At 43.8% G+C, this 27,104-nt stretch overlaps 1 protein-coding gene across 1 annotated transcript in view; it reads left to right on the top strand.

Moving 5' to 3' along the window:
- The window catches only part of LOC134359293 (plexin-C1-like), a 182,538-nt gene that overhangs the window by 43,771 nt on the left and 111,663 nt on the right, over window positions 1-27,104 (top strand). The window contains exon 3 of the mRNA XM_063072290.1: window positions 16,757-16,891. Within this exon, the coding sequence (XP_062928360.1) occupies window positions 16,757-16,891 (135 nt within the window). The remainder of the gene's footprint in view (window positions 1-16,756; window positions 16,892-27,104) is intronic.

The following is a 27,104-nucleotide window of genomic DNA, read 5'->3' as shown; positions in this document are numbered from 1 at the left end:
CTTCAGCCTACCATGTCCAAGTGTCTATTGATGCTAATCCCATTGACCAGCACATTGTTCGTAACTTGCTGTGACTAGGTGTCTCAAGTAGATAATTAAATGTGATAGTACATATCACCACTGCCTCCTTAGGCAATGCTTTCCAGATTCTTAATGCACTTAGTAAAAGAGTTCTTAAGATCCTCCCTTAAACTCTTACTCTTTGTCCAACTATAACTTCTATTTTAAATGGCTCTGCAATGAGAGAAAGAGTGGTTCCTACTCTCTACCCTATCTCTGGTTCCTATGATTGTGAACGTACGTCTGTCATGTCCCAGCTTAGCTCCTGCTCCTCCCACCTCTCCAATTTCTCCTGATAACTAAATTGTTCTACCCCCTTATAACATCCTGCTGAATCACTACAACACAAGAGATTCTGTAAATGCTGGAAATCCAGAACAACAAACACAAACTGCTGGAGTCTCTCAGCATGTCAGGCAGGAGTGTAATTCCCTGGTTAAGATTTCTACTGCGAAGCTGTGGGGTAGTTTATATTAGCAGCTTTCTGTAAAAGCAGTGTGTCATGCTGGAAAGTGTGTTTTGGCTTCGGCTAAGGTAAGGACCCATGTTGTCCAAGTAAGGAATGAGAGTCAGCCAGGCATAATTGTGAGAGAAGTTTCCCGAGAGCTGTGGGGAAGGACAGTAGTCTGGTTTGGGGTCTTTTGGCAGGGGCTGTGGAGCGGGGCACAAGGGAAGATGCCGCAGAATGCCATTGGAAGGAGAGTCCCCGTTGCTAGAAGTGTTTTGTGTGGATGAATGGCTCCAAGAAGAAAGGGCCAATACTCCAGAGAGGGAGGCAGTTTGTTCAAGATGAACTTTGAGGGAAGTTTGAAATGTGGCGGGTGCTTTCATGCAAACTGTAGGTCCAGCGCGGGAGTAAGAGACACACCCCCAACTACTCCAGTATGAGCGCCAATGGTTATGTGCACATTGGACTGGGCCCTTTTCTTTTCTTTTTCCTATCAACTGTTTGATAAAGCTGAAATTTGTAAGTACACTTTATAATTTTATGCGGTGTATGATTTGTTATTTCTTGCTGACCAATTATTGTGTATGGGCAGTATTTACACAGCATTCACTCAAACGGAGGTCCCTTTAATCATGATGTTCCGGTTTGGTTGAACCCCATATCATACTGACCCTAAACGTATATCATTTATGAAAGGAGGCTTTCTCACTGCTGAGCCACGTGGCTGTTAGCAGAGTTAGCTAATAAGCCAAGGTTCGATATGCGCCTCAGTGAGATAGTTACAAGAGGAATAAACAGTCGACATTTTGGGCCAAAACTCTTCAGTCCTTTACCTTCTCCACCTATCACTTCCCAGCTTCTCACTTCATCCTGTTACCCACCCACCTTACCCCTCACCTGGTTTCACCTATCACCTGCCACTTGTACTCATTCTCCTGTCCCCACTTCCTTCTTCTGGTTTCTCTCCTCTTCCTTTCCAGTCCTGATGAAGGGTTTCAGCCTGAAAGATCGACAGTTTTATTCTTCTCGATGGATGCTGCCTGACCTGCTGAGTTCCTCCAGCATTTTGTGTGTGTTACACTCGAGAATTATTTCTGTATCTTCTTCAGCAGAATCATTTCCTTCTGGCAGTGTGCAACTGGAAATGGACATTATTCCAGTTATGTTATAATCAATATCTCATACAGTTGTTACATAACATACTGCATATTGGCACTAGTGACCACAAGAAACTACAGAGGGATTTGGACACAGCTCAGCATAGCATGAAACCAGTCTCCCCTCCAAGGACTCTGTCTATACTTGTCAGTGTACCTCGGTTAATGTGACAATTTAGCAATTTACTGTAATTCTGCATTACATATACTGGCACCAATTAATCTATTGTATTTACAGGTGCTTGTATTCACCATGGTGTTTACTATGTGCTTCACAGGATTTACTAACACCATTGTGCATCACCATGGCTTTTGGTGACAATGGCCAATATTAAATACACAGTAATATTGATCCTGAGAATCTTTTGGAGAAGGGGGAAGATCCCAGAACAGTGGAGGGTGGCTGAAGGGGTGTGGATCCCGAAGGAGAAAAATGCCACCCAGATAGATCAGTTTTGCATCATCTCCCTGCTGTGTGTCAAGGCGAAGATCTTCTTCAGTGCAGTTTCCAACCGGTTGTGCACCTACCTAGCAAAGAACACCTATATTGATACATCAGTCCAGAAGGGTGGCATTTCAGGGATGGCAGGCTGTCTGGAGCACATCGGTGTGGTGACACAGCTCATCAGGGAGGCCAGAGAGAACAAGGGCAACCTATCCGTTTTGTGGCTGGACCTGGCAAATGCATATGGCTCCATTCCGCACAAGCTGGTGCAGCTCACACTGACCAAATATCACGTCCCCAGCAGAATCAGAGACCTTATCGTTGATTATTACAGCAACTTCAGGATGAGGGTCTCTTCAGGAGCAATTACATCAACCTGGCACAAGGTGGAGGTCGGCATCATCACAGGGTGCACTATCTCAGTGACACTGTTCTCCCTAGCCATGAACATGCTCACTAAGTCTGCTGAACCAGAGTGCAGAGGGCCCAGAATGAATTCCGCTCAACGGCAACCAGCTATCAGGGCATTCATGAATGACCTCACAGTCACCACAGAATCAGTCCCAGGCTGCCGGAGGATTCTGCAAGGGCTCGAAAAGCTGGTGGAGTGGGCCCGGATGCGTTTCAAACCTGCCAAATCAAGATCGATGGTGCTGAGGAAAGGGAAGGTGGAGGACAAGTTCCGGTTCAGCATCGCAGGCACAGCCATCCCAACCATCACAGAAAAGCCAGTCAAGAGCTTAGGCAAAGTGTTTTGACAGCTCTTTAAGGGACACAACATCCATTCAGGCAACCTGCACCGAGTTGGATGGCTGGCTGAAATCTGTGGACAAGTCTGGCCTACCTGGGAAATTTAAAGCCTGGGTGTATCAGCATGGCATTCTTCCCAGAATCCTGTGGCCCCTCCTCGTCTATGCAGTTCCGATCTCGACCATCGAAACCTTAGAGAGGAGGGTTAACAACCACCTCAGGAGATGGCTGGGGCTGCCAAAGAGCCTGAGCAGCATCGCACTCTATGGACACCACAACAAACTGCAACTGCCCTTCAAATCCTTGGAGGAAGAATTCAAGGTAACAAGAGCCAAAGAAGTGCTACAGTATAGGGACTCAAGTGATCCGAAGGTGGCTAGAGCAGGGATCCAAGTAAGTACTGGCAGGAAGTGGAGGGCAGAGGAAGCTGTTCAGGAGGCAGAAGCAAGGCTGCGTCACAGGAGGCTGGTGGAAGTGGTCACACAAGGCCGAGCTGGGCTAGGATCCTTTCCAACTCCCCAAATGGACACCAGAGGGAAGGAAAGACGTCGTCTAGTTCAGGAGGAGGTGAGGGCTGTAGTGGAGGAGATGAGAGCCTGCAAAGCGGTGGGAATGAAGCAACAGGGAGCTTGGACAAGATAGGAGAATGTGGTTGAGAGGAAAGTGACCTGGGCTGATCTTTGGAAAGCCGAACCACACCGCATCCAATTTCTCATCCAGGCAGTGTACGATGTGCTTCCAAGCCCATCAAACCTGCACACATGGGGCAAGGCAGAGTCATCTGCGTGCCCACTGTGCTCCAAGCGAGGAACCCTGGAGCACATCCTCAGCGGCTGTGCAAGGGCACTTGGTGAGGGACGGTACAGGTGGAGGCATGATCAGGTCCTGAAGACCATTGCTGAAGCCGTCAGCGCAGGAGTTGAGTGGGCGAAGCGGTCCCGACCCTCCAAGCAGACCATTGTCTTCGTCAGAGCTAGGGAGCAGCCAATACCTGCCAAAAGAACATCTGCAGGCATCCTGACCTCTGCATGGGACTGGCAGCTGTTGGTGGACCTCGAAGGACATCTGAAGTTCCCCAAACATATCGCAGCCACCATCCTGCGACCAGACATTGTCCTAGTGTCTGAGTCTACTAAGCAAGTGGTGCTGCTGGAGCTGACAGTCCCATGGGAAGATAACTTGGAGGAGGCCTTTGAAAGGAAACTCTCCAAGTACGCAGGACTGGTCAGCAACTGTCAGCAGGCTGGATGGAGAGCGAGGTGTCTCCCAGTGGAGGTTGGTTGTAGGGGATTCATAGCCTGTTCTTTAGTTAGAGCCTTCAGCATTTTGGGCATCGAGGAAGAGAAGAAGAGGAGAGCCATCCGCAGTACCACCGATGCAGCAGAGAAGGCCTCAAGATGGCTGTGGCTCAAAAGAGGGGAGCCATGGAGTCATAAGTAGCTAGCCATCTGGACACAAGCTGGGGTCTGATCAGCCGCGGCTGGGTCACCTGGAGGAGGTTGTATGATGTTGAAAGACCCGAAACACTCGATGATTCCAGGAACATCACTGAAGATGTGTCCAGAAGCATCAATAGATGTATGTACACAGCATGATTGGTTGTCCATCATATCCAGCCATGATAGATTTGCACAGAGAACTGCACAAAGAAACCTGTGCGTGAGAGATTTTAACGTGGAAAAACCATTGCACTGGGACAGTTCCACCCTCTCGGCTGGGTTCAGGGTATGAGTAGTCTTACTCGTGATCTGATGGAGGTGTCAAAGATGATGAGGCGTAGATTGAGTGGATAACTCTGGAGACTTGTTTTCCCAGTGCAGAAATGGTTAACACGAGGGGTATAATTTTAAGGTGATATATACGGGGGTGCATCAGTGCCCTGCCAGGGGTGGTGAGAAGCAGATATATTAGGGACACTTAGATGATAGAAAAGTAGAGGATTATGTAGCAGGGAAGGATTAGATTGATCTTAGAGTAGATTTAAAAGGTTGTCACAACATTGTGGGCCAAAGGTCTTGTACTGTGCTGTAATGTTCAATGACTAAGAGGTAGTATTTGTCATAAGGCGGTGGCTGGGAATGGACACAGACACTGAAGGACTAGGGACAGAACTAGGATACAGGGTGAGAGCTAGGACATGGACTCGAAAACCGGGAACCCGGAACAGGACTGGACAAGAGAGCTAGGAGCCCAGGCTTGGACTCCGAGCTGGAGACTGGACAAGGACCCAGTACCCGGGTCTTGCCTCTGGCTCGGACCCCAGAACTAGGCAAGGATGAGGCTTGGCAGGCAAGCAGGATGAGGCTGGAGTCTTCAGGCTTGAGGCTAGAGGCTAGAGACTTGAGGTGAAGCTTGGCAGGAAGCAGGAGGCTGGAGTCTTCAGGCTTGAGGCTAGAGGCTAGAGACTTGAGACGAGGCTTGGCAGGAGGCTGGAGTCTTCAGGCTTGAGGCTAGAGACTTGAGGCGAGGCTTGGCAGGAGGCAGGAGGCTGGAGTCTTCAGGCGAAGCTAGAGGCGAGGCTTGGCAGGAGGTAGGAGGATGGAGTCTTCAGGCTTGAGGCTTGAGGCGAGGCTTGGCAGGAGGCAGGAGGCTGGAGTCTTCAGGCTTGAAGCTTGAGGCGAGGCTTGGCAGGAGGCAGGAGGATGGAGTCTTCAGGCTTGAAGCTTGAGGCGAGGCTTGGCAGGAGGCAGGAGGATGGAGTCTTCAGGCTTGAGGCTAGAGGCGAGGCTTGGCAGGAGGCAGGAGGCTGGAGTCTTCAGGCTTGAAGCTAGAGGCGAGGCTAGGCAGGAGGCTGGAGTCTTCAGGTTTGAGGCTAGGCAGGAGCTGGAGTCTTCAGGCTTGAGGCTATGCAGGAGGCTGGAGTCTTCAGGCTTGGGGCTAGGCAGGAGGCTGGAGTCTTCAGGCTTGAGGCTAGGCTGGCTCCTCCTGGGCAGGGCACGGATCACCACCCGACGGAGGCATGGGACAGGAAGGGACAGAATCAACCGTAGGTAATGGCAAGACAGCCTGACTTACCTGGCGGAGGCGAGGGACAGGAATGGAGCTAGGTACGGGGTGGCTCCAGGACAAGACTGCAGGCGAGATGAGGCGAGAGTTACCAGCAAGACCAGGCAAGGCCCCAGGCAATGCAAGGCGAAACGAGAACTTCAGGCAAGGCAAGAGTTACCGGCAAAACAAGGCAAGGCTTCAGGCAATGCAAGGCAAAACGAGAACTTCAGGTGAGGCAAGAGTTACCGGCAAAACAAGGCAAGGCTTCAGGCGAGGAAATAGAAGGCAGAGGAAGGCATACAAGGAGTAAGGACATGAACAATCCAGCAGCCATGCCCTGGTCTCTGGAGGTATTTATGCAGCCAGCCCCAATGAGCATCAGCTGCATCAATTAGAGCTCAACAAGAACAGAAACAGGGTAAACAGGAAAACCTGGAGCAAGGGTCGATGGACCAGACCGTTAACCGGAATACGGACTTCACGGACCGGACCATGACAGTATTATGTAGAATATCTGTGCACTAACCAAGAAAGTCATTAATATCAGGCATTATTTAACAAAAATCTTCCTTGCACACCAAATATTTGTCGGGGATAGCATTAATGCATCATTTGGAAAGACACTTGTATCATCAGGATGCTTTCTGTGGTAGTAGCAGCAAGACGACGTTTATCTGTGCCACTCTTGTCCAATGTCATTGAAAATAGCAACACATAGTTCAACACACTCATCGCAATCAAAAATGCTATTTCAGTGACTCAGTTATTCCTGCTCTAGATGTCCGTGTTTCAATGGAAATACGTGCAAGCCTGTCCCTTAACCGTATCCCTTTTTTTTTGAGGTTACAAAAGTATCCACCATATCTTTCAACCTACATTAGGTGTCTCTACTTCGGAGCCTCAATCTATCCTAGAACACAGAACATTACAGCACAGTACAGGTGGTCTAAGGACCCACCACTCTCTTGTGTAGAACAGTTAGCTCTGATATCTCCCCTATACTTGCCTCCAATCACCTTAAAATGCCCACTCACATCCACAATGTCCATCCTGGGAAAAAGTCTCTGATTATCTACTCCATCTGTGCCACTTATCATCTTGCATACTTCTATCAAGTCACCTCTCATCCTCATTTGCTCCAAATAGAGAAGCGCTAGCTCGCTCAACCTACGCTCTCTCATCCAGGCAGCATCCTAGCAGTGACAGGACCTGAAGACAATTTTCCAAGAGTTGTATAACCAGGGTTTTATAAAGCTGCAACATTACCTCATGAATCTGGAGCTCAGTCCCCTGATTAATGAAGGCCAATATACCTTAACAACCCTATCAACTTGCATGGCAACTTTGAGGGACTTATGGAGATAGACATTAAGATTCCTCTGTTCTGCCAACTTTTGTGGTGTGTTTGCTGCCACCACCTTCTCAGACAGTGTGCTCCTAATTGCAATAATCCTCTGGGTGAAATTATTTTCCTCAGATTCCCTATGATTCTCTTATTTCACACTTCAAACCTATCCTCTTCTGTTCTAGATGTCTCTGCTGTGGTGACCAAACAGTAGGCCTTTGTGGAGCCCCAGGAAATGGGCAAAGTTCCAAATAAATACTTCTTCTCTGGTTTCACAATGAAGGAAGACAGGAAGCATTTGGGACAAGAAAAAGTAAATGTGGAGGACTTGGGGCTAAGCCATAAGACAGTAGAGGAGGTGCTGAATGCCTTAAAGAAATATGAAAGGTGGGCAGATCTCCAAGGCCTGATCAGGAATGTCCAAGAACACTGTAGGAGACTAGAAAAGCTCTGTCTGAGATATAGTATTTAGCCATGGGTGAGGTATTGGTAGGCTGGAAGGTAGTGAATGTCATGCATTCATTTAAGAAGGGCAGCAAAAACAAAAACTGGAAAATATAGGCCAGTAAATCTAACATCTGTGGTAGGTAGGTGACTGGAGATGATTCAAGTGATAAGATATGTGTATGTCCGTAATACTAGGGGTTGGTTAGGATTAGTCTGTGCGGCTTTGTACATGGGACATCATGCCTTACAATCATGTTAGGCATTTTTGAAGATATGACCAAGAAAGTTGATGACAACAATGTGGTTTATATGGACTTCAGTAAAACTTTTGATAAGGTTCCACATGGAAGGTTAGATCACATAGAATCTAGGGAGACCTGTCTAATTTGATGCACAGTTGGCTGGACAGTAGAAAACAGATGGTGATGGTGGAAAATTGTATTTTGGACTGGAGGCCCATGACTAGTGGTGTGCCTCAGGGGTTAGTGCTGCTGTTTTCTGTCATTTATATCAATGAATGGACAAGACATGGTCAGTAAGTTTGCAAATGACACTAAAGTAGATGGTATAGTGGACAATGAAGAAGATTATCAAAAAGCATGAGGGAATCTCAATCAGCTGAGTAGGTGGGCTGAAGAATGGCAAGTGGAGCTTAATTCGGATAAGTGTGAGGTGTTGCATTTTGGAAAATCAAATCCAGGTTGGATTTTCACAGTGAATGCAGGACCCTGGGGTGTGTTGTGGAACAGGGGGGCCTTGGTGCCCAAGTACATGGTTCCCTAAAAGTAGTCACAGATGGACAGGTAGACAGAATGTCAAAGGAGATTCCTGGGATGTGATCTTCGTAAGTCATCAGAGCATTGAACATAAAGGTTGGGAAGCTGTGGTGCAGTTGTACAGGACACTGATGAGGCTACATTTGGAGTATTGCGTTCAGTGTGGTCACCCTGTTTTAGGGAAGATGTTATTAAACTGGAAAGAGTGCAGGAAAGATTTACAATAATGCTACCAGGAGACTGAGAGGTGACCTTATAGAGATATATTAAATTACAAGAGGCGTAGACATCTGAATGCATACAGTCTTCTTCCCAGAGTTGAGGTATCAAGAACTAGAGTACGTATGTTTAAGGCGAGAGGGGAAAAATTTAATAGGACTTTAGGATCAACTGTTTACACAAAGGGTGGTTTGTTCGTTTGTTTATTAGGTGCAGTGTCGTATGACATAGTGATCTTGATCTTTCTGTGACCAAGATTTCTCTTGGTAAATTTTTTGTACGTAAGTGGTTTGCCACTGTCTGCTTAGGGGCAGTGCCTTTACAAGACGGGTGATTATTTGCGGGTGTCAGTGATCACGTAACCAGGACTTTCATATGCGCCAGCTGCTCTTGCGACTATCCACCACCTCCTCCCATGACTTCACGGGACGCTGAGCAGGTGCTACATGATGTCCCATGTACTAGCGGAGGGGTGGATGCCTTACATCCCCTTTGGGAGACACATATCTCCACCATGCCAAATGGGAGGTACCTCACGTGTAATCAGATGCCAGAGGAAGTGGCTGAGACAGGTCAAATAACAATTTTTAAAAGACAGTTGGACACGTACACAGACTGGAAAGGTTTAAGAGGCTATGGGCTAAATGCTGACAAATGGGATAAGCTGGGCTGGGACATCTTGGCCGATATGGACCAGTTGGACCAGAGAACCTGTTTCTGTGCTATATAGCTCTATGCCTCCAAGTGCCAGTTTCTATGTAGGGATCAACAGAAGTGTCTGTGTGGAGACTCTGAAGCCCATCAGTTCATTGTCCAAAAAGCTCTGAGGAAACCACCCATTGTGAGTAGCTCTTTAAAAGGTGTCACATTCAGCACATGGTATCACAAACACTTGTTTTTCCATGACTTTTAGATGGCTGCCATTGCCCTAGCGTAGGGAACTCCAATCTGTGTTGGCAACAACTGAGAAGAAATTGGGGGGTGTAGTGGACAGCAAGGAAGTCTATCATGGCTTGCAGAGGGATCTGGACCAGCTGGAAAAATGAGCTGAAAATTAGCAAATGAAGTTTAATGCAGATAAGTGCAAGGTGCTGCACTTTGATATGACCAACCAAGCTAGGTCTTACACAGTGAACGGTAGGGCACTGAGGAGTGCGGTAGAGTGAAGGGATCTGGGAATGTGGGTCCATAATTAATTGAAAGTGGTGTCACAGGTAGATAGAGTTGTAAAGATTTTTGGCACACTGGCCTTCATAAATCAAAATACTGAGTACAGGAGATAGATGTTACGTTAAAGTTGTAGAAGACATTGATGAGGCCTAATTTGGAGTATTGTGTGCAGTTTTGGTCAACTACCTACAGGAAAGATGTAAGTAAGTTTGAAAGACTACAGAGAAAATTTACGAGATGTTGCTGGGTCTGGAGGACCAGAGTTATAAGAAAAGATTGAATAGGTTAGGCCTTTATTCCTTAGAGTGTAGAAGATTGAGAGGAGATTAGATAGAGGGATAGGAAATTATGAGGCTTTAGATTTAAATCTCTCTCAGAAAAGTGTTGTAGCAATTATATATAATATAATTATGAATTTATGTCCTGATGTTTCCAATAAAATTAAAGCTGACTGGGAAAGTGAACTTAACATTATTATTATACCGATTGAAAAATGGGAAAAAATTCTTCAGTTGGTTAATTTATCCTCTATATGTGCTAATCATGTGTTGATACAGATTAAAGTAGTGCACAGGACTCATTTGTCCAAAGATAAACTATCTCGTTATTACTCTTATATAAATCCTATATGTGATAGATGTCATTCCGAGATAGCTTCTTTAACTCACATGTTTTGGTCATGTCCTTTGTTGGAAAAATATTGGAAAGACATTTTTGACATTATTTCAAGGGTTTTGAATATAGACTTACAACCTCATCCAATTACTGCTATCCTTGGATTACCAATGATAGGTTCAAATTATCTAACCTCTTCAGCACGTAGGATGATTGCATTTCTTACTCTAATGGCTAGAAGATCAACTTTGCTGAATTGGAAAGAGATTAACCCTCCTACGGTATTTCATTGGTTTTTACAAACTATGGTATGTTTGAATTTGGAAAAAATTAGAAGTGCAGTTTATGACCCTTCCATTAGATTTGCAAAAACTTGGAGGCCATTCATTCAGCATTTTCATTTGATGTAGTTTGACCATTTCCAAACTTGTTTTATTTCTCTGTACTGTTGGTTGAGAGGAATGGAGTCATCGACACTAAGGTTTTCTTCTTTCCCATTTTCAAATTGTTAGTATTGTCCAAGTCTTTTAGTTTAGTTGACTAATTCTGTTTAGTTTAGTTTTTTGGGGGGATGGGGTTTGTTTTTTTTCTTTTTCATGATTTTTCTTCAGTTTTTTTTTGCTTTGTATTATTCACTATTATTCTGCACGATTGGGAGCTTTGTTAATTTTTACTATTTGGTTTTACAATTACTCATTTTAAATATAACAATGAATCTCCTACTACTTATATTTTTGCTTTGTTATGTTTTCATTCTATGAAATTAATAAAAAGATTGAAAAAGAAAGAAAATTATGAGGGGTATAGATAGGGTAAATGCAAGTAGACTTTTTACACTGAGGCTGGGTGGGACTACAAATAGAGATCATGAGTTAGAAGTGAAAGGTGAAAAGTTTAAGGGGAACAGGAAGGGAAACATCTTCACTCAAAGGGCCGTGAGAGTGTGGAACAAGCAGCCAGCACAAGTGGTGCATGCGAGCTCAATTTCAATGTTTAAGCAAAGTTTGGATAAGTAGATACATGGATTGTAGGGGCATGGAGGGCTAGGTCAATGGGAGTAGGGGAATTAAGTGGTTCAGCATGGACTAGATGGGCCGAAGGGCCTGTTTCTGTGCTGTACTTTTCTATGACTCTATAAGTGGTATTGTGTGGGCTTTGCCATCATTAGGTAATGTTGAAAACATGTCAGCTGCATAGGTGGGGGGTCCCATCCAGAGTGCAGTGGTACATCAAGAAATAATCACAATCTCTTTCCATTCCTGCTAAATCCTGTTTGTTATCACATAGTGCAGAATATTCATCAGATGCTGATGTTGTCAGTTAATTTACTACATCACTTACATGTGCTGCTGGAAATTACCATTTGGGACTTGACACAATTGTAATCACACATTCAAGGATCAGCTTTATTCACCTAATATATTTACATATATTAGGAATTTGCTGTGCTGTTTTGGCGTGACATGCAACAAAAATGATTCAAGATTGTTTAACTGTCTAATGAACATTGACTTCTCTAACTTCCACTAATGAACATCGACTTCTCTAACTTCCGCAAACGAACATCGACTTCTCTAACTTCCGCTAATGAACATCGACTTCTCTAACTTCTGCTAATGCCCCACCTCCCCCTCGTACCCCATCTGTTACTTATTTTTATACACACATTCTTTCTCTCACTCTCCTTTTTCTCCCTCTGTCCCTCTGAATATACCCCTTGCCCATCCTCTGGGTCCCCCCTCCCCCCCACCTCCTTGTCTTTCTTCCCGGACCTCCTGTCCCATGATCCTCTCATATCCCCTTTGCCAATCACCTGTCCAGCTCTTGGCTCCATCTCTCCCCCTCCTGTCTTCTCCTATCATTTTGGATCTCCCCCTCCCCCTCCAACTTTCAAATCCCTTACTCACTCTTCCTTCAGTTAGCCCTGACGAAGGGTCTCGGCCTGAAATGTCGACTGTACTTCTTCCTAGAGATGCTGCCTGGCCTGCTGCGTTCACCAGCAACTATTATGTGTGTTGTTCAAAATTGTTTAATGTCATTTCCAGTAAACAAGTGTAAAGGAGAACAAAATTATTGTTGCTCCTGATTGGATATGGCATAAAAAACACAATAAGATAAAGGACACAATAAATATAAGTGCCTAAGATAGCTTATATACATAGATTGATTGTATTCTATTGATTCTAAAGTGACTCTAGGCACAGGATTGGCTGTACGTAAGGTGACTGAGAGGAAATGTTAAAGTAGTGGGAGTGAGGGGTGTAGAACAGCCTTACTGCTTGGGGAAAGTAACTGTTTTTGAGTCTAGTGAGCCTGGTGTGGATGCTACATCCTGATGGGACTGGGATAAACAGTACATGAGCGGGGTGGGTGGAATCACTAGCAGACAAGGTGAAGGAGAATCCTAAGGGATTCTACAGATATGTTAAGAGCAAAAAGATTGCAAGGGACAAAACTGGTCCTCTGGAAGATCAGAATGGTAATCTATGTGTGGAGCCAAAAGAGATGGGGGAGATCATAAATGGATTTTTTCCGTTCACTGAATCAGCAAATTTGTGGATGACACCAAGATTGGGATGTAGTAGACAGCGCAGAAGGCTAACAGAGCTTACAACGGGATCTGGACCAACAGGAAAAATGGGCTGAAAAATGTCAGATGGAACTTAATCCAGACAAGTACAAAATATTGCACTTTGGTAGGACCAATGAGGGGAACATGGTGAAAAGTTTAAGGGGAACATGAGGGTTGTGAGAGTATGGAACAAGCTGCCAGTGCAAGTGGTACACACTGTTACAAAGATCTACCTCTTAGTAATAATGATCAGAGAGGTACAGAGAGAATCTGTAATTACCAACAAGTATCTTTATTGTCTCAATGGAAGAACACGTGAGCTTACACAATAGAATACCCGTGTATACACCTACTAAATTTTCCGGACCCTCCATGAATATCAAAGAAAATGAAAGGTAATACTAGTAAAAATGTTAACTGTCCACTAATGAGCAATTAATGAACAAATGTGGGCATCTCATATCCCACATGTTATACATGCACAACTTTCCATTTTAACCCAGATTACACCTGGCCAGTGTGGAATCTGAGTTTCTCTAAAAATCAATTCCATGGAAAACACATAAAGAAAGACAAACCAAAAACACAGGTCAAACAAAAATCTATGCTTATACTGTTCTTCCTTTAGAACCTTCTCAAGTAACTTCAAAACTTAAAATAAGCGGTTAATTCTTGCCTCGAAAAGCTTTCACACATTTTTAAAGAACTGCTGGTTGAGGCTCCGAAACATTAACATATTGTTGAAACCTCTTAAAGGCACAGCCTCTTAAAAATCACCTTTACACTCTTTCTCTCACAGACACACACACTCTCTCTCTCTCTCTCAGATGAACTCACATGTGACCACACTTCATACAATTGAAACATGCAAACCATTCACACTTCTAAGAAAATCGCTTGTTCCGAAGGGTTAAACCATTACCAATAACATACAGTTGCATTCTGACACCATTGAGGAAATGTGTTACTCCAAGACTTTAAAACAGGAATGTTGGAAGTTATTCATCATACAAAAGTAAACAACATTCAACAAGTTTAAAGCACGAAATCCTCACATTAACCAGAATTCCAACTTATTTTGACCTCTCTGTAATTGAAATCTCTGATTCTTGTTAGGAGTCAGATCAAGTGATCTGTTTGCTGTACAGTTCTGGGCATAATGACCCACATTAACACAGCTGAAACAGCAGTTTTGAGCGCTGTACTGCCCCCAGCAGTAGCTTCCCCAATTGGGTGAAGGCACACTCCAGCGCTGTGTTATTCCCCTTCTACAATTTCCCCCCTGGCTTCTCCCCACATGACATCCCATGTATTTTCTCGAAGGGAACACACTTTAGCTGCCTCTGGAGTATTCCTATAGTTAAAATCTAACTCCCATACTTCCGTCTCCCATGCTCTAATCATTTGTCTAAATACCCATGCCTCAGCATGTGCATGGTCACCTGGACCAAATGGCTCCAATATCTTTCTAGATTCATTGGTGCTATCAGACACTAATGTTCTTAACCATCTATATTTGGGTTCTGGCTCTAAATGATCACTATCTAATGTTGATCTATACACCCCTTGGAACACCATCCACAGATGGGGCACAAATTCAGTGAGGTGTTTTCCTTTCCTCTGGTAACATTTACACAACTCGTCTGTTGGGTCCCTGCTGTTAGTACCCATAATAGTCAATATCACATTCTTTAACTCCGCATTTGCTCCCCCAACATGTTGCCGTGTTTCTGGCAAAGCACTGTATTGCTCTCCAGTAGCTAATTGCTTGGAACAGTTCCCTCGGATCATTCCCAAGTGTACATGTCCTGATATTCTTAGCAATATCCCTCGGCTGCTGTACCCTGAATGGTGTAATGTATGTTATATTCTGGTTTTGATTTCCTGCCCCCCTAGCAGGAAATGACTAACTGAGTAACAGATGATGTATTTACAGTAAATGAAATACAGAATTAGGACATTACTGAAACTACTGCAGTACTATAAAACTGTGGATTAGTTCCTAATAGTTATCAATGGAGAAATTCATCTGCATTGCATTCTTATGACTGTAAATGAAAAGAATCAGCGCAGACATCTAGTGAAGATAATGGACTGGCTTCATACAAAGCTGCTGATGATTGCATCCTCCTAATCTTCATTTTCATTGTAACATTAAAGATGATTGCTGAAACCCTAAATTCCCTGTAGTTTCTAATTTTCAGAAGTAGTGAAATAGTTTAATTTTCACTGTCAACAGTTCTGGCATCTCCAAGCCTGAATGCTTGAAATTACAGTGAGCAAAACAGTTTTGAATTGTCTTACTGCTTATTTATCGTCAACAATCAGTGACCACAGTTGCTGCTTTTTGAACACAAATATGTGCAACTGGTGGTATTTAAAAACTGCTCACTTGGAGAATGGTGTTGCATCTAATGTCACGTAATTGCTTGTGACTGACGTTTGTTAGAAACTGTTCAGCAACAGTCTCCTGTCCCAATTAAACAGCATAGTGTCCCAAATAAATGATGGGAATCACAACTATTTTCTCAATTAGTTTTTATTCTTTAAGAGTTGTCCCAAATAAGTGGCTGCCCCAATTAAGCAGAATCTACTGTATATGAAAAATAAAGTTACAGGTTAAAGTATGGATATGGAACAAAATGTGCAAAAATACATAAACACCAGCATGTATTTACAGTGTTAACAGTTTTATAAAAAGTGGTTTAAGGTGTTTACAGAGCAGTGCAATAACTGAGGTAATAGATACAGGGTGGTGTATTGGGCTAACTAGAATAGTTGATCAGATTAACTGCCTGGGAGAAAGAAACTTTTAAGATAGTGCAAGGTTTCTATTTTAAAGACCAGAAGAGAGCATTTGGAAAAGACAGTGTGCTCTGTGGGTAGGTTCTGCAATGATTTTCCTACCCATTTCTTTGTCCTGGAAACATACAAGTCCTGTGTGATGGTAGACTGCAGCTAATGACCTTTCCTGCTGACCAGCTCACTGTGGTGTTCATTCAGTGTGTTGAGAGAGGATGCTGCACCAAACCAGACAGTAATGGCTGATGTGAGGAAACTCTCTATGATGGCAGTGTAGTACAGAACCAGTATGTTCTGGGGAAGATTGAATTTGACCAAATGCCACAGAAAGTACATCCTCTGCCAAGACTTTTTGTTAATGCAGATATGGTTCTCACACATGAGGTCCTGTGAAATAAAGATGCCTAGCATCCTCAGTGCTAAAGTGATGTTAACTGTAGGGTTATTGATAATGAATGGGGGCAGAGGAGACACATTTCTCGCACAGTCGATATGCATCTCCACAGTTTTGAAGTTATTCTGTTCCAATTTGTTCTGAGATTTTGTAAAGACCATCCTGGTTGGCATGTCTGAATGTCTCTGGTTCACAGTGCACTTTTATGCATAGCATTACTTTGAAGAAGACTAATAACAAAAAAGAACAGAAGATTTTTTTTCAATGGCTCTTGTCTTAGGCATCCCTCAGCCTCCACAATTAATGCCTGACTCATTGAGTTCCTTCGGTAGGGATATTTTCTTGTGATTTGTTTCTCAACAGTCTTTGACAACCTCAGCCTTTTGAAGTGGACTCACTGTAGGATACAGCAGCCAATCTGAGAATGGCATACTCTCCCAATCCAATAATGAGAAATGTGAATGAAGATTAGCAGATTTATGTGATGTTATGTTACTGTAAGTCAGATACCAGTTCAGACTATGGAAGCAGTGTTGAAAATGAATTAACTGCAAGATTTTTATTGCAGCTGGTTCTGGATGAAAATAGGAAAGTCATTCGCCGAAGTATTCTGACTGAGCTGAGAGATGAATCTCCAATTCGCCACAGCATATTGCTTGATAAAGTGGACCCAAATTACTTATACCTGTTAACTGAGAGGATGGTAAGCTGATATTTCTTCACAGTCTTTTATATTTATATAGTGTATTTAATTTTATTCCCACGCTGAAGTATGGTTAATGCTAGTTACCATCTGTAATTGCCCTGGGATGGTATTTGTTGGCTGGCTCTTCGATTTATTGCTTTATGATTAGTTTAGCCATGTGCAGGACATTTAAGAACAACCGTGTTAGTTATAGAGTCATAAAGAAGTACAGCACAGAAACAGGCCCTTCAGCCCATCTATTCCATGCCAATACCATCTAAACTGCCTACTGCTGTCAACCTGCTGTGGGATCATAGCCCTCCATACCTCTACCATCCATGTACCTATCCAAACTTGTCTTAAGTGTTGAAATCAAGCTCGCATGCATCACTTGTGCAGGTAGCTCATTGCACACTCTTACAACCCTCTGAGTGAAGACGTTTCTCCTCATGTTTCCCTTTAATTCTCACCTTTCATCCTTAAGCCATGACCTCTGGTTGTAGTCCCATCCAACCTCAGTGGGAAAACCCTATCTATACACCCATCAATTTTGTACACCTCTAGAATGTAGAAGATTGAGAGGCGATTTGATAGAGAATATAGTCCTAACCTATTCAATCTTTCCTTATAACTCAGGTCCTCCAGATCCGGCACCATTTTTGCAAATTTTCTCTGTACTCTCTCAACCTTGTTTATATCTTTCTGGATGTAGGTGACCAAAACTACACACAATACTCCAAATTAGGCCTCACCAGTGTCTTATACAACTTTAGCATAACATCCCATCTTCGGTCACAAACAAGAGAAAATCTACAGATGCTGGAAATCCAAGCAGCACACACAAAATGCTGGAGATACACAGCAGGCCAGGCAACATCTATGGAAAAAAGTACAGTTAGTGTTTCAGGCCAAGACCCTTCGGCAGCATTGGAGAAAAAAAAAGATGAGTAGATTTAAAAGGTGGGATGGGAGAGAAAACACGAGGTGATAGGTGAAACCAGGAGGGGGAAGGAATGAAATAAAGAGCTAGGAAGTCAATTGGTGAAAGAGATGCAGGGCTGGAGAGGGGAGAGTCTTATAGTTGAGAACAGAGGCCATGGAAGAAAGAAAAGGGGGGAGGAGCACCAGAGGAAGGCAATGGGCAGGCAGGAGATAAGGTGAGAGAGGGAAAAGGGAGATGGGGAATGGTGAAGGGGAGGGGGATGGGCATTACTGGAAGTTTTGAGAAATCAATGTCCATGCCATCAGGTTGGAGGCTACCCAGACGGAGTACAAGGTGTTGTTCCTCCAATCTGAGTGTGGCCTCATCACAACAGTAGAGGAGGCCATGGATTGACGTATCAGAATGGGAATGGGAAGTGGAATTAAAATGGGTACCACTAGGAGATCCTTCTTCTGGAGGATAGAACATAGATGCTTAGCAAAGCGATCTCCCAGTCTCCGTCAGGTCTCACCAAAGTACAGGAGGCCACATTGGGAGGACCAAAGACAGTAAATAACCCTAAAAGACTCACAGGTTAAGTGTGGCCTCACCTGGAAGCACTGTTTGGGGCCCTGAATGGTAGTGAGGGAGGAAGTGTAGGAGTGGGTGTATCACTTGTTCCGCTTGCAAGGACAATTGCCAGAAAGGAGATCAGTGGGGAGGGATGAATGGACAAGGGAGTTGCATAGGGAGCGATTCCTGCGGAAAGCAGAAAGCTGGGGGAGGGAAAGATGTGCTCGGTGGGTGAAGACAAGAAGAAGCCTATCCCTGGTAGGGTGACAAGAGCATGGGTTAAGAGCAGATGTGCGTGAAGTGGAAGAGATGCGATTGAGGGCAGCATTGATGGTGGAGGATCTCTTCCATTTCACACACGTCTGCTCTTCCCCTATCCTGACGCCACCCTACCAGGGATAGGGTTTATCATGTCCTCACCCCACCAGCCTCCACCTCCAGTGCATAACTCTCTGGAACTTTCATTTTCTCCAACAGGATCCCACCACCAAGCACATCTTTCCCTCCCCACACTTTCTGCTTTCCGCAGGGATTGCTCCCTACACAACTCCCTTGTCCATTTGTCTCTCCCCACTGATCTTCCTCCTGGTACTTATCCTTGCAAGTGAAACAAGTGCTACACCTGCCCCCTATACCTCCTCCCTCACTACCATTCAGGGCCCCAAACAGTTCTTTCAGGTGAGGTGACACTTCACCTGCAAGACTCCTGGGAACATAAACTGTGTTTGGTGCTCCCAGTATGGCCTCTTGTACATCGGTGAGACCCGATGTAGATTGGGAGACCGCTTTGCTGAGCACTTATGCTCCATGTGCCAGAAGAGATCTCACAGTGGCTACCCATTTTAATTCCACTTCCCATTCCCATATGTCAATCCATGGTCTCCTCTACTGTCGCAATGAGGCCTCACTCAGGTTGGAGGAACAACACCTTATATTCCATCTTGGTGGCCTCCGAACTGATTATCACTTTCTCAAACTTCTGGTAATGGCCCCCACCTCCCATCTCCTTCGCCATTCTCCATCCCCTTTTCCCTCTCTCACCTCATCTCCTTCCCTCTGGTGCTCCTTCCCCTCTTTTCCTTCTTCCATGACCTTCTATCTTTTCCTATTGGACTCCCCCTTCTCCAGCCCTGTATCATAAAACAACTTCCCAGCTCTTTAATTCATCCCTCTCCCTCCTGGTTTCACTATCACCTTGTGTTTCCCTCTCCCTATCCCCACCTTTTAAATCTACTCATTTTTTTCTTCAGTCCTGCTATCCCATCATCTCTACTCAGTACATTGATTTATGAAGTCCAACATGACAAAAACTTTCTTTACAATCCTATCTACCTAGGATGCCACTTTCAATGAATTATGGACCTGTATTCCCAGATCTTTGCTCTACCACACTCCTCACTGCCCTACCCTAGATGGTCCTACCAAAGTACAACACCTTGCACTTGTCTACAATAAACTCCACCTGCCATTTCTCAGCCCATTTTTCCAGCTCATGCAGATCCCTCTGTAAGCCATGATAGCCTTCCTCACCGTCCAACTCACCCCCAATCTTGGTGCCATCTGCAAACTTGCCAATCTAGTTAACCACATTATCATCCAGATCATTGATATAGATGACAATCAACAACAGACCCAGCACTGATCTCTGTGGCATATCACTTGTCACAGGCCTCCAGTCAGAGAGTCAACCCTCTAATAACTCCCTCTGGCTTCCCCCACAAAGCCAATGTCTAATCTAATTTAATATCTCATGAAGGCCAAGCGAATGAACCTTCTTAACCAGCCTCCCGTGCAGGACCTAGTCAAAGACCTCACTGAAGTCCATGTAGACAATATCCACTGCCTTGCCTTCGTCCTGGAAACTTCCTCGAAAAACTCTATAAGATTGGTTGGACGTGACCTACCCACAAGAAGCCATGCTGACTATCCTTAATCAGTTTATGTCTATCCAAATACTTATATATCAGGCCCCTCAGAATACCTTCCAATAACTTTCCCACAACTGATCTCAGACTCACCTAGTTTATGTTTAGAGGCTTTTTAAAAACAGAAGAACAACATCGGCTATCCTCCAGTCCTCCAGTACCTCCAATGCCACTAAGGGTGATTTAAAAATCTCTGCTTGGGCCCCAGGAATTCTACGCTTGACTCTTGTAGGGTCCGAGGGAGCATTTTGTCAGGCTGTGGGGATTTATCCACCTTGATTTGCCTCAGGGTAGCAAACACCTCCTCCTCTGTGATCTATACAGGGTCCATGAACCTCATGCCACTCTGTGTCATCTCCTGAGTAAATACAAATACAAATAATTCCTTTAAGGTCTCTCCCATCTGTTTTGGCTCCACACATGGATTGTGAGACCAACTCCATGCCTTCTTGATTTCTTTCATGAGTGTTCTCTTGCATTTCTTGTACTCCATAAGCGCCTCATTTGTTCCTTCTTGCCTATTCACCTCCTTTTTTCTCTTAACCAGGGCCGCACTATCTCTTGAAAACAAAGGTTCCCTGCACTTGTTATCTTTGCCTTTTATTCTGACAGGCATGTAGAAGTTTTGTACTCTCAAAATTTCGTTTTGAAGGCCTCCCACTTGCCAAGTACACCTTTGTCAGAAAACGGCCCGTCCCAATCCACACTTGCCAAATCATTTCTAATACCATCAAAGTTGGCCTTTTTCCAATTTAGAATTGCAATCTGTGGACCAGAGCTACCTCTTTGCCGATTTACTTTGAAACTAATGGCATTGTGGTCACTGGATGCAAAGTGTTTCTCTACACAAACTTCTGTCACCTGTTCTGTCTCATTCCCTAACAACAAATCCAGTATCACACACTGCCTCATTAGGGCTTCTACATACTGACGAAGGAAACTTTCCAGAACACATTTGACAAACTCTATCCCATCCAGTCCTTTTACAGTATAGGATTCCCAGTCAATTTGTGGAAAGTTAAAATCACCTCTGTAACAACCTTATGTTTCTTGCAACAGTCTGCAATCTCTTTACAAATTTGTGCCTCTAAATCCCACGGACTGTTTGGTGGTCTGTAATTTAGCCCCATTAATGTGGCCATACCTTTCTTATTTCTCAGTTCCACCCGTAACACCTCACTAGTCAAGTTCTTCAGTCTGTCCTGACTAAGCACTACCATGGCATTTTCCCTGACTAACAACACCACCCCTCCTCCATTAATCCCTCCCACTCTGTCACGTCTAAAACAATGGGACCCCAGAATATTGAGCTGCCAGTCTTGTCTCTCCTGCAACTAAGTCTCACTAATGACTACAATAACATAATTCTAGGTGTTGATCCATTCCCTGAGCTCATCTGCCTTTCCTACGATAGTTCTTGCATTGAAATATTCACAGCTCGGGACACTAGTCGCACCATTCAACCTTTTGATTTCTGACTTTGTCTCAGGGCTTACCAACGTCTGTCTGCACAACCTCTCCACTATCTGTTCTGGCACTCAGGTTCCCATTCCTCTGTAACTCTAGTTTAAACCCACAGTGCAGCATTAACAAACCTTCCCTCTAGGATATTAGTCCCCCTCCAGTTCCAGTGCGAACCGTCTCATCTATATAGATTCCACCTTCCTTGGAAGAGAGCCCAATGATCCAAAAATCTTATGCCCTTGCTCCTCCACCAACTCCTTAGCCACATGTTAAACTGTAAACTTAGCACCCAACTCCTTGGACCCTCTATGCGGAACCTCATCACTCATCCTTCCTACGTCATTGCTACCTACATGGACCACGACCTCTGGCTATTCACCCTCCTGCTTAAGAATGCTGAGGATTTGATCTGAGACATCCCAGACCCTGACACCCAGGAGGCAACATATCATCTGAGAATCTTCTTCTCACCCACAGAATCTCCCGTTCATTCCCCTAAATAACGATTCCTCTATCACCACAGCGTGCCTCTTCTCCCCTTTCCCTTCTGAATCACAGAGTCGGACTCAGTGCCAAAGACCAACCACTGTGACTTTCCTCTGTCAGGTCACCCCCCCCCCCCCAATAGAATCCAAAGTGATTTACCTGTCATTGAGGGGGATGGACACAGGGGTACTCTGCACTGGCTCCTTAACCCCTTTCCCCTTCCTGACTGTCACCCAGTTTCCTGTGTCCTGCACCTTGGGTGTAACCACCTCTCTATATATCCTATCTGTCACCCCCTCAGCCTCCTGAATGATCCGGAATTCATCCAGTTACAGCTGCAACTTCTCAACACGGATTGTTAGAAGCTGCAGCTGGATGCGCTCTTGCAGTTGTAGTCGTCAGAAATACTGAAGGTCTCCCTGCCTTCCCACATCCCACAAGAGGAGCATTTCACTATCCTGCCTGGCATCTCTACCATCCTAGCTGAGCAGATATAAAGAAGAAAAAAAAACAACCAACGGCTTTTCTGTTTTTGCCTTTTGAATGAAGCATCTCTTCACTGGAGTCTCGAAGAGCTAAAGCTAACCACTCTAATTTTGTCCACTCCAATGATGGCCACTGCACTTTCCCCTGCCATCTTTAATTTGCTCTTGCTAATCAATCCCAAACACTGTTTGGTTGCTGGTCAGAGCTCCAAATAAACTGCTATCAGCTGCCATTGCATTTTTCTACTCAGTCAGTGGACCCGAGTGAAAGTCCCTTTCCTCCACCTTCTATTTGGTTGCTGGTCGAAGCTTAAAAAAAAGAATAGGACTAGAATCAAAGAAACTCCAGAATGGGTTGGGGAAAGTTGGCAGGGTCTTTCCCTGAACATCTTTGAGGAACTGGTTGGGATCTTGCAATATAGAAAAAAAACATCTCGGCTTTGTTTAATACATTTCGATTCTCATCAGAACTGAGAAAAGAAAGAAAGAGTAAAACGTCCATTTTAGGTTAAAGACCTTACATAACATGAATATTTTGCCATAGTCAAATCTTCAAGGGATTTGATTTGTAATGGTTTCCCAAATAGTGACTATATTAGAATGAAGATGTTTGCGTAATTTCCAGTGAGATTCTCTGCTTCATCAAAAAAATCTTAACTAGATTCTAACATTAGTTCAGCTTCCTCTATTCTCTGAAGAGGCAGCGGAATAATGTCTGAGTAAAATCATTCTGTTTGATGTAGAGTTGACCTCAGTGAGCCACATTATTGTCCCTGGTCTGACCCTACACATCATCAGATACAGTGTTTTTATTTCTGGCTACATGAGCAGGTTTATTTTCATTTTTGTTTGTCTATTTTAATTGCACAGTTTGTTTTCTTTTACACTTTGGTTGTTTGTCAGTCTTTGTGTATAGTTTTATTTCACTATATTCCACTATTTCCTTTTTCCTCTAAATGCCCATAAGAAAATTAATTCAAGGTAGTTTATAGTGACATACAAGTACTTTAATGATAAATCTACTTTGAACTTTGAGGAAAATTGTATTTCTGATTCTAATTACTTCCTCCTTGTGATCATTTGGACTCCTTTTTGAGAACAGAGCATCCAGAACCATGTACCAAATTCCATCTTCCCAGATTATTATTGTTATTATCATTTAGAGTCGATTTTTTGGGTTCTCAACTTGTCAAATTTTAATTTAAAGTTTTGAAATTTGTGTACGGTAATGGATTGTCTATGGTGTTTCATTTGTCTCAATTCTAACTTTATAGTCTAATAGAGCCTTTCTTTGGTAAGACAGGCTTCCAAATTTTCTGAATTCAATAACTGCATATTAAAATACATTTCCTAGCTATTTAGGCTGTTGGGTCTTTGTATTGTTGGTAGAGTCATCAACTCCAATCCAATAGGGGGTGAAACTGATGTCAAGCAATGGAATCAGATTTATCATCTCTGACATATGGTATGTCCTCAAATTGTCACAATGGGGGGTTGGGAACGGACCCAAACGCAAGACAGACACTGAAGTACAAGGAACAGGACTTGACTAGAGTAGGGATGTGACAGGGTACAGACAAGGAACAGGGACAAGAACGCAAACTTGTGCTAGGGAAAGCTGGACCAGGACTAGAAACCATGGACTAGGAGACAAGACATCGACTCTGAGCCCGAGACTGGACAAGGACCCAGAACCTGGGTCTTGCCTCAGGCTCGGACCCCAGAACCAGGCAAGGGCATGATATGGCTTCAGGACAGGACATGGCTGGGGTCCAGAGGCCTGAGTTTGGAGACAGGCTGGGGTCTTTGCACTTGAGGCTTGAGGCTGGGGCCTTGGGTCGTGAGCTTGGCTGCAGGCTGGGGCCTTCAGGCTAGTGTTCTTGGAGCTTGGCCTGGGATCCTCGAGGCTAGTGTTCTTGGAGGAACTCCTAGGCAGGACGTGGAACTTCACCCCATGGAGGCAAGGACAGGGAGGGACGGACCCAACCGCAGGGTAACGGCAAATGGCCTGCTTACCAGACGGAGGCAAGGGACAGAACCAACCGCAGGGTAACAGCAATTACAACCTGGCTTACCCAACAGAGGCAAGGACAGGAAAGGAGCTCAATCCAGGTTGGCTCTGAGTCTCGGGGCAGCCAGCAACCTTGGCTGGCTACAGAAACGGCCAAATCCATGCCACGATGACTGCTCCGATGAGTGGCAACAAGGCTTCATGAAGCGGTGGTTCTCCAACCAAGCCTAGAGATCACAAATGGTTTCACTAGCCTTCCATCAACAGGTTGCTCCAAGGGGGACTAAGAAGACAAACCAGCAGCTCACACTCGACCCCAAGGCTACTTATATTCCAAGCCCCAAGATGGGAATCAGGTGCCTATGATTAACTCAACCAAACGAGGGACAGCTGGAAGACCCAGAGGCCTGAGTCCACGGACCGGATCGTGAACCGGAATGCGGACTTCACGGACCGGACCATGACAGAAATTTGTTTTGTGGCAACGGTATAAGCAATATACAAAATATACTATAAGTAACTAATTTACTATATGTATAGTAATAGTAACTATTAGGATTCCAGTTAATTGGGTCACATCAGTTTACTGGCCCAATTAAGTGGCTGCCCCGATTAGCCAGTTTCATGGAAATAGATTAAAAAGGTATAAAAAATGTTTAATTGAGTAACAAATTTAAATGAAATACAGAATGAATTAGAAAACTATCAATACTACTACCACATATTAAGCTAAATTAGTTATTCTTGTTGGAATTACATAGATGTGTTGTTTTGATTGACTACATAAACAAAATCAGCACAGACACCTAATGGACTGCCTTCATGCAAAACTGTTGATGATTGCATCCTTCTAATCTTCATTTTCATTGTAGTATTGAAGATGATTATCAATACCTTCAAATTCTTAATGGTTCTTAACTTAATGAAGTAGTGAAATTGTTTCATTTTGACTCCTGGCTGTTTCTGGCATCGCTAGGCCTGAATGCTTGAAACGACAGTGAGCGAAGCAGTTCTGAATTGTCTTCCTGTACTTCTCATCAATTATCGGTGACAAAAATTGCTGCTTTTTGAACACAAGCACACGCAGCTGACACTGTTTATAAACCCTTTGCTCTAAGCTCTACTGGTCGCACAAGTGCACTGTGTCACGTGACCGGCAACAATGAATATAGAATTGAGTCAAGTTTTATAAAAACAAACATTTATTAAACTTTGCTCAAAAATAGCAAAATGAATTTAAACGACTAACTTAACTGGAAGTTAACTGCTATACGGCAACTCCGGAACAGTTCTTAAAAGGGTAAAGGCGAAAACGATTCTTAAAGTGGTAAATTCGAAAACAGTTCCTAGAATGGTAAATTCGAAAGTCCAAGAGATTTATGCAGTCAGTTAGGAAAGACTTTCCTGAAGTAAAGAATTCCTCGAAGACATGTCGTTACTGCTGATCCCAGCCAGAACCTGCCTTGTCCGCAGGATTCACGACGACGGAAATAAACGGCTTAAAAGGAACTGACCTTTTTCCTGGCGAGCGAACGTTGCACGAACTTCCTTGCCCTTTTGGCAGGAGTTCTGTCAGATGCAGGTCACTATCTCTTGACGGAAGGATCAATAATTCGATCCTTTACAAAACTGCCGAACGACTCCAACTTTACTCGACTGGCGAATTCTTGAATTTTGGTAAGGTCTTCACTCTCCAATACTACTTATAATAGAAAGTAGAACTCCACTTTAAAACAAAACTGCGTCATCAGCCAAATACGCAGCAAAAACGGAGTATCTAACACAAAACTAAACTGAAAATCCTAACTGTGTCACCAGGGGTCTCCGTTTTATATACCCGTTGAGGACAGGTCATCATGTGACCTCACTGGTGGGAAAATTACATCATGTGACCTCTGCAAGACCATTACATCATCCCCATAAGACAGTCACAAGATATCCATGAAGTATGTAACACCTCCCTCCAAAAAAAAATTGGTCTTTTAGGAGCAAAATTTTAACAATTAACTATTTACAAAAAAATACAAATGTATAAAATTTACAACTTACACAATATACACAGTATAATCATACAGCATTTTGCAAACTAATATACAGTAGGAGTGTTACAAAGGTTAAAATATCACTCCATAAAAAATTTACATTGTACATTTTACATCCAGATAGACAATCAGCAATCACATTATCTTTACCTTTAATATGAGTTATCAAAATGTTATACTCCTGTAACATCAAACTTTGTTGTTAAATTGGAGTTCGATCTATTTCCTTAGTCATTTTCTTTAACTTGAGCCCGGACCTACAACATAACCAAGGTGAGTCACAGTGGCATGACCAAATTCACTTTTAGCTAAGTTAGTAGTTA

This window comes from Mobula hypostoma, chromosome 20 (assembly GCF_963921235.1).
Source record: "Mobula hypostoma chromosome 20, sMobHyp1.1, whole genome shotgun sequence".
Classification (NCBI taxonomy): Eukaryota; Metazoa; Chordata; class Chondrichthyes; order Myliobatiformes; family Myliobatidae; genus Mobula; species Mobula hypostoma.
The sequence above is the reverse complement of the archived record's forward strand: the minus strand, read 5'-3'. Positions and strand labels throughout refer to the sequence as shown.